This window comes from Pinus tabuliformis, chromosome 8 (genome assembly GCF_031772625.1).
Source record: "Pinus tabuliformis cultivar Carrire ecotype Pingquan chromosome 8, CPIR1, whole genome shotgun sequence".
NCBI lineage: Eukaryota > Viridiplantae > Streptophyta > Pinopsida > Pinales > Pinaceae > Pinus > Pinus tabuliformis.
This window is the reverse complement of record NC_142294.1, coordinates 1,451,275,685-1,451,284,238: the sequence shown is the minus strand read 5'-3', so window position 1 is coordinate 1,451,284,238 and position 8,554 is coordinate 1,451,275,685. Positions and strand designations below refer to the sequence as shown.

General features: G+C 37.9%; 1 protein-coding gene across 1 annotated transcript; it reads left to right on the top strand.

The window, feature by feature from the left end:
• The first annotated feature begins 640 nt into the window (after positions 1 to 640).
• On the top strand, positions 641 to 1,484 carry LOC149241211 (17.8 kDa class I heat shock protein-like). The gene has a single exon (XM_089373916.1). The coding sequence runs from the start codon at positions 807 to 809 to the stop codon at positions 1,281 to 1,283; it is 477 nt and encodes a 158-aa protein (XP_089230042.1). The 5' UTR covers positions 641 to 806; the 3' UTR covers positions 1,284 to 1,484.
• The last annotated feature ends 7,070 nt before the right edge of the window (positions 1,485 to 8,554 follow it).

Here is an 8,554-nt window from a genome sequence, read left to right as displayed (position 1 = left end):
GGGGTACGTTGAGTGGTAGATTGCAACAGCCTCTCAGGCTTGTTGTTGGGACCAGTTATGTCCCTGGGGTCCATAACCACCCCCTCCATGGCTACTCTGCATTCTTTGTCGCTGCATGTCTAACTGAGATAGATTGGACTTGCAGTCTACACAGGGATAGTTCATGACAGAGACCTGAAAGTGACTATGTTGCAAAGTCCTAACCAGATGCAAGTTAAGGAGATAAGAAAATAGGAGGGTTAGAGTTAACCGTAGGGATAGGAAGAACAAACCACATGAAGAAGGGTGACAACGAATGGAGCGAAATGAGGGCTTCATAACCCATTTTTATTTATTGTTTTTTTTTTTAATACTCAATGAGAAAGAATTAGGCGTCAGATCCCGCGTCCTTATGACATCAATTCGGACATCCACATCGTTTCTTCTAGATTGTGTAGCATATACCATATGACCGTCATATGACCGTAGGCCATACTTCCTGAACAATGTGAGAGGCTAGATGGTTCTGGAGAAACAATTACATTGGATGGATAAGGTCGAATAACAATAATACGGCAAAGTGAAAATTGACATGTTGCCGTAAGAATGCTTACACCTGTATCCTCTTGCGAGCATTTGAGAATCATCTCGAACCTGTGTTACAGAGTCGACTAGACAGTTCCTCCTCGTCTTAAAAAATAGAAAGTAACATCTCATCTGATACAATCCAAGATCGATCTTGAAATCGAAACACTGAGAAATCAGAGTGTTGTTTTTCTGTATTCATTCCAATCGCATATATTGCAGTAATTCATTACTAGTTGAAAATGTCGATAATTCCCAGCTTTTTCGGCAGGAGATCATTCGATCCCTTCTCTTTGGAAGTATGGGATCCTTTCCAAGCATTCACAGATCTGGCCAGCGGGGGACCATCGGGCCAATTTGTAAAGGAAACTTCTGCCGTAGCCAATACTCAGATCGACTGGAAGGAAACGGCAGAGGCGCACATTTTCAAAGCTGATCTTCCAGGTTTGAAGAAAGAGGAGGTGAAAATAGAGTTGGAAGAGGGCCAAAGAGTTCTGCAGATAAGCGGGGAGCGCAGCAAAGAAGAAGAGCACAAGAACGACAAATGGCACCGCATTGAGCGATCCCGTGGAAAATTCCTTCGGCGTTTCCGGCTGCCGGAGAATGTGAAGGTGGAAGAGATAAAGGCGAGCATGGAAAACGGGGTGCTGACAGTGACAGTGCCGAAGCAGCCTGAACCCCAACCTCCGCAACCCAAATCCATCGAGATCTCTGGTTGACCTCTCACGCGGTATGAAGATGTCATACTGGACCTGCTGTGGCTGTAGAAGAAGCGGTTACATAATGTATATATATGTGTGTAGGAAGCGGTTCTCCAAATGATAGAATAAACATATCCATTCCCATCCCATATGTATGTATGTAGTGTGTGTTGTATGTTTTTCAATAATATAATAAAAGGAGACGCAGGTTCAGGCTTCTGATGTGCTCTGTAAAAGATTTTCATTTTTGTTTTTGAACTGACATGTTCCACTGCTATCAAACAATATGGACCATAAAATGCTCGCATGTTTTCTGTGTAAAAGGTTTTCATTTTTTTTTAAACTCGTATGTTCCACTGCTATCAAACAATATGGACCATAAAACACCCCCAGTTTGGTTGCATGTTTATCGAGTTTGGATGATTCCCAATTTCGAGTGAAGAGCTAATTAGAAGAACTCTATGTTTCATATTCTATTTCTACATAGAATAGAATAAAGGAATTTGGTAACATTTTTATAAATACTCAAATTTTATATTTAAATCATTCTAAAATGTGTTTTTCCAAATATATATGATATAAAATTTATGCATTCTTTAGCTTAGCATAAAAACATATTTCACTCAAGGGTTTTGTTCACTTTTTAGCTTGGTATATTTAAGAAAGCCTACATAAGCATTCCTATATGTTTTGTTTCTGTCTACGTAAACATATCTATATGTTTTGTTTCTGTTTCCGTTTTCTTTGGTATTTATATTTTGAGTTATAGTTCTTTGACATTTATATTTTGAGTAATAGTTTTATTAATGAATGGCACAGGATATTTCAGTTTCTGTTTTCTTCAAAATTTATATTTATATATAAATTTTGAGTTGCAGTTTTATTTTCTGTTTCTTCCAAATTTATATTTATATATAAATTTTGAAGAAAACAGAAACAGAAATTATAGCTACAATAATAACAGAAATTATATTATTAGTTAAATCTAATAATAACATATACCACTGAAATTATAGCTACAAAAATATTAATAACTTTGTGGAGACAGGTTATGTTCTCAATATGTGAGAAGGAAACCGCTCGAAAGAGGCCTTTTAACTTGTGTATCTGCTGCTCGAAAGAGACCTTTAAACTTGTGTGTCTGCTGCTCGAAATAGACCTTTAAACTTGTGTATCCGCTCCATCCAGGGGCTATAAGTGGAAGAGCGAATTCTGTTCCTTTGTTGAACCAGTTAGTGACTTATGAGTTGCCATATATATATGCTTTTCTCGAGGTTCAGCCATCTTGCGCAGTAAAAGGCTCCCAAAGGCTTATGATTTCCAGTAGTAGTTTCCGCTGATGGTAATCGTAATGCCGCAAAAAGGGATAGTTCTGTTTTCTATATGCCCATTGAACCAAAATCTGAAACATGTTTCAATTGAATTATATGTTTGAGATTCTCATGTATCTCCAGCATCTGTAGGACATATATCCAGGTTCTTTTTGAAACAGGACAATCAATGAAAAGCTGTAGAGCACTCTCTTCCATTTCTTGACATAAAAAGCATCTACCCGGACCCTGGAATCCCCATTTGCAGAGATTGCCCCATGTCAAAATTCTAATTCTCTGGACAAACAATCCGAATAGCAAAATCTTGTGGTAAATGTCATTTCCATGCTTTTGAAAGCCAGCATTTGTCCTCATAGCCCCCACAAGATGTGGAAATATGATTGAAAATTTCCTTAACAGAAATATGACCATTTGTAGGGTTGGCATGCCAGAAAACCGTGTCTGCTTCTTCATTAAATGTGATGCCAACCAAGAATAAGTGGAAGATGTATCTGTCCCAGATTTCTGCCTGACCACCATGGAGATCCAGATTGTCTGCTGTAATCCAAATGGGGAAAAGTTCCAGGGGATCCCAACCCTTCATGATCTGCAAGAAACATGAGATATATTGGAGTTTAAGTGTTCAGTAACACCTCTGGGGAGGTTTTGATCTCCAGCAATTCCATAAACCCTATCCCTTCCAATCAGGGTCTTCCTCCCTGGGCCAATGAACCAGCAAAGGTTCTCAATTGACCATTTCCTAGTCAGTAATAGACTTCTCCAAATGTATGATGCTAATTTTGTGCCTTTTACCCTGTTTGCTCCAGTCCATAGGGTCTCTGTATTTAAGGTATTTTCCCATAAAGATGTCCATTCCAAATGCCACATCCAGAGATAACCCACCATAAGCTCATGGACAGTATATCCCATCCTCCAAATTCTATCCTCCTGGATAAAGTTTATCTATGTTAACTAAATGTATCTTCTTACCTTCCGTAACACATAACCATATAAATTTTGTGATGATAGCATCAATGCGGGAGATGATCTCTCTGGGAAATCTGAAGAGATGCATCCAGTATACAGGAATGTTCTGTAGTAAAGATTTTACAAAAACAAGCCTGCCTCCATGGGACAACCACTTGTGAGTCCAATTATTTATTTTCCTGCCGAAGATGTCCATGAGCCATTGCCAGTCTGAATTTAAACATTTATTTGGATTCATGCGAAAACCCAAATAAGTGAGGCAGGAATCCACGGGAGCATGTGAAACCCCGAAGATGTGTGCAATCTCCTCCACCTACGCATCCTCGACCGCAGAGTGAAAGATGTTTGATTTGTGTTTCTTTATAATCAAACCTCATGCGTTATCGAAAGAGTAGATGATCTGTTGAAGATGCAGTCACTGATCAAAAAAATTCAGAAATATGTCACCGACCCTACAAAAAGCATTACAGCGAGAGATGCAGAGTTTAAGATATTCCTTGTCCTTTGTTGGTTCGGCAAAATATTGTACTGCTCTCCTGGAACCAAACGCCCGGCAAAATACGCAGAGAAGAAATGCACCAATAACCGCCAAAGCGTATGTAGAGTAGATCAGGATGCGGGTACAGGAGGCAAACCATTTGATGCCATCTGTAAGGAAAACCCCAACTCCGAGGAGTGGAATATCCAATATAAAAACAGCCCAGTCAACCAATAAAATGCTTGAGCCTATTAATACTTCAAAGATGTTATTGGTTCATCGTACTCTAGTTTTTAAATGTTTATTTAGTTTCAACAAGGTTTCTCGTCAAAGAAGGTAAAAGAGAGGGTGGGAAAGCATAAATTTACTTGTTATTATTTAAAGAGGCATATGCGTTAAACACCACTTCAAAATCACCATATTTTATACAACTTCATGCTCCTCACATCCTTGCCTCGTCAATTTTTCTGCACATAAAACATTATAACCATTGAAGTTGAGGGTTTTCTTATCCCTTTCTATTAAGATAAAAGTGAAAAATGACCTTAAGATAAAAGTGAAAAATGACTTTGCTATGATGGTTTCTCGTCAAAGAAGGTAAAAAAGAGGGTGGGAAAGCATAAATTTACTTCTTATTATTTAAAGAGGCATATGTTGCGGGTAGCTCTTCTTTCCTTGCTTTGCAGAGGATTTTTGGTATTTTTCTATTATGATTTGTTGTAGTTTTCCATTCATTGTATTTTTTCAAAATTTGTCAATAATTACATAATAGTAATTTAGCATCAAATTAAATAGTTTGAAATTAATGCAGTGTAACATAGTTTTATTTGTTTTTTAATGTAGTTTTCCTTGTTTAGGAAGAATAGTAATTTAAAGTTGAATTGAGTAGTTTGAATTTGTAAGTCTTTTAAGTTTAACATATATTTGTTTTTCAGGAGGTTCTCCTCATTTGTAAGATTATTACTCCCAATTTTTCTAATTTTTTGTTTAGAGTATTTTTAGAAGTTCAATTTTATTTTATGTTCTTTTGATTTTAAAGATGAAAAAACATGGTATATAATATAAGAGTTTGGTATTTAAGATTATCATTTCAATTTTCTAACTATCACAATAGGTATAAAAATTGATAAGCACATTTTAAGACTATCTTTTTTTAATAATTTTTAGGGTTATGTAAAACACTTTGTTAACAATGAATATTGCTATGGAAAATGACCATTATAGGTACTTATTTCTTCTCTCCTTGAAGGTTGCATTGTGTGTAATATGTCATAAAATATTACATTAACATCTCCATAATTAGCATGCTCCCTTTCAAGGTTAATCATTGACAATGTTCATAATAGTTTGTAAATTGAATAAACCAAAATAGCCTTTAAAACCAACTATTCCTTTTGGTTTTGTTCTTTTGATGCACCTAAATACCTAACTAGGAGAAACCTGTATTTTAAAGGGGGTGGAAGAGAGGAGGCATTCTCTAGCATGTCGAACCTCAAAAGAAGCAAAAGTAGTCTTCGCCTCTAGCTACTATCTCAACTCATCATTTTTCTCATATAAACTTGTCATTAGATGTAGTGATGGTTTTCCCTCTACTACTCTAGCTGGCTCTTCTGGCTCATTGTGGCTCATATTTCTCCCTACCATCTTGTGTCACCATCCCTTGCTAAACTATTAGCAAATCGCTCTAAAAAAATAAGAATTTAGCGTAACAATATTCAACGTTGTAAAGTCTTTGAGTCCATTACCTCCATTAAATTACTTCTTGTGCATCTCAATGTCCCATCACTCTAGATATTCAGCCAAAATTAACCTTGCCTATCATGGCTCTATTTTTCCCTTAAAATTATGAAAGAAAGTTCATTCTTTAGTCACTTGTCAATGAATTTTTGAAGAAAATTTAAATCAAAACTCCTCACGATCAATTCCACCTCTAATAACACCATCTTTAAATTTTCGAAAACAAAAATAATAGCCACAGAGAAAAACAAAACCTTGTTTGAACAACACATAGCATATAAAACTACAAAATAGAAATAATTTCAACAAAACAATTACACAACACTAAAAGAGTCAAAGACATCCATGCTCGTAATGCTTTTAATACAAAACTTTTATCCAATAATAAGCATATGATTGGTAAAATTGAAATTTATCATAAGCTAAATTCCACTTGGAATATAAAGCAAAATGTCCCAATATGTGCTCTTTGCCTTCCTCGAGTGCCATGCATCTTCGAAATGATTTTTAGAGGATGGGTTCATTGTCTTTTCCCAGTTTTATGTATCCTCAATGACTTGTTTATGAGATGAGTTAACTACTTGTAGGGCACCAAATTTTGGGTCCAGACTCCATCTTTCTAGACAGGGCAATAAAATTTTACAATAATGTTGCAAAACACAATTGAATATGTTAGATTACATCATCTTCTCCTAAACATTGGAAAGAGATGTGTATTTTCATACCAAATGTAGTAACCTTAGGCATCTCCAACATCGCTACTACACGGAGGGGTCTTTTAAGATGCTTTTTTAAGTGGTTAAGTAAGTGGAAGCCATTTTTCCAAAAAAATGTCATTTAGGGCCTCAAAATGGCTCCAGAAGTTCAGGACTTGAAAAACTGCCAAAAATAGTAAATTATGCTACAATTAAGGAAACAGATGAAACTGATTGGGGGGTCTAGGTGGAATAGGCGGGTGGCCACCAATATTCACCTGGATCATTCCTCCCCCTTTAGGAAGCAATGGTCCCCATTGCGTGCAGAGCCTCCATGAGGTGAGGAAATTTCTGTTGAACTTAGTCCCTGGTGAGATGTTCTGCAATCTCTGATGTGTCCAGTAATGGTGGGAATCATGGTTGATGGTGGTCCACATTGAACACTCGTTGCAAGCAAAGGAAAGGGAGAATGTTGTGCTCCAAAGCATTGTTTCCCACAGCCTTGGCAATGGTGTAAGGACATATCGAAGTGGTCTGAGTTTTCGATGGGCTCTTGTAAGGCGTTCTTTTTGCAAATGTAACCAGAATTTACTGCTCACCTAAAACTTTTGTGGTACCCGATGTTGATCATGTCACTGCCTGTACTTGGCATTTTCGACAATGGAGCGGTGATATGTCCGCCCGTTGGGTAGAGGTGATCCGGGAGTTAGATCGAACGAATGCTTGACCTAATAATGCAACGGTATCCCTATGGGTGAGGAGAAGATGTCCCTGTATTCTTTCATGACTGTATCTACCTGCTTCTGCTGCATGAAAGAACCCTTCCTGGGGACCATGAATGTGGCTACGATCTTCCCCTTACTTTGAGAGCGAGCTAGAAAGAAAATAAATGTCCTAGTTTGGGAGATGATCTTACTCCATTTCTTAGCATAGATCAAAGAGGTGGCGGTAGTTGGGGCTACCTTCGGTATCTTGTATAACGTATTACCCAAATAAATAATCACAGAGTGAGGTCTAGAATCATATACATCATGTCGCTTCCATAAGTATGGTTGTACTAATAATACATCACAAACTTCGAGAGGAGAAACATCACACAATACCTTATCTGTGAAGGGTTTGATGTTGTAAGGAAGGCGACACTACTGGTTGACTCGGAGATATCGTCCTTGGTGAAGCCACCTGATTTTGTACGACTGCATGTTTAGTATGGTCAGTAGACCCAGCCACTTCACAAAATTTGCTGAAATAAGGTTCTTTTGGCTACGACTATCAACAATGAATTGCAATGGCGAACCCTTCACCCACATTTGTGAGTGGAAAAGACACTCCCTCTCCTCTGGATCTTTGAGCTCATTCTTTTGGATCTTGGTGGTTGCAACAGTGGCCCTGGGCTCTGCATCAATAATCTTCTTCCCTTTGTCATTCCTCTTGTTGGGTTGTGACTCAGGGTCGAAACATGCATCTGATTCTGAAGCCTTCAACTCGGCCACCAACGACTGCTTGGCCCGACACTCACTTGTGTTGTGAGTGGGGCTCTTATAGAATTCACACCACTTTCTTGTGACCTTCTTTGACTTCTTGGTGGTTTTATTTTCTTACAACTTCGACGGGTTGTCTTGGGTCATCCCGCCTTGGCTTTGTCCTTTGTTATTCGGATTCGTAGATCCAAAGTCTCGCTTCTTTTGTTTAAACTTATGCTCGATCTTGATAGCGTAGCGGTACATCATGCCAAGTGAGGATATGTCCAGGAACTCCATCTTGTCCTGGATGTACCTATGTAGGTAACCACGTTATTTGAGTACCAAATGCCTGTCAGAATCCTTGATACCCAACTTTTTGCGAACGGTATGAAAAATATTGGTAAACTCTAGCACATCTTGGTCCCTTCCCTACCGCAACGTGGTCCACTTTATGTATTTATCCTCATAGCTTCCAACAAGGCAGTACTTCTCCTTGATGGTTTATCTAAATTGGAGCAGATTAGTAATGTTGTGCTAATTCCCCATTCAGAAATAAACCCAAGATGCTTATCATTTTCTTTTCAAGTGCTTAAGAATTCAAAAACTTTTGCAATTAACA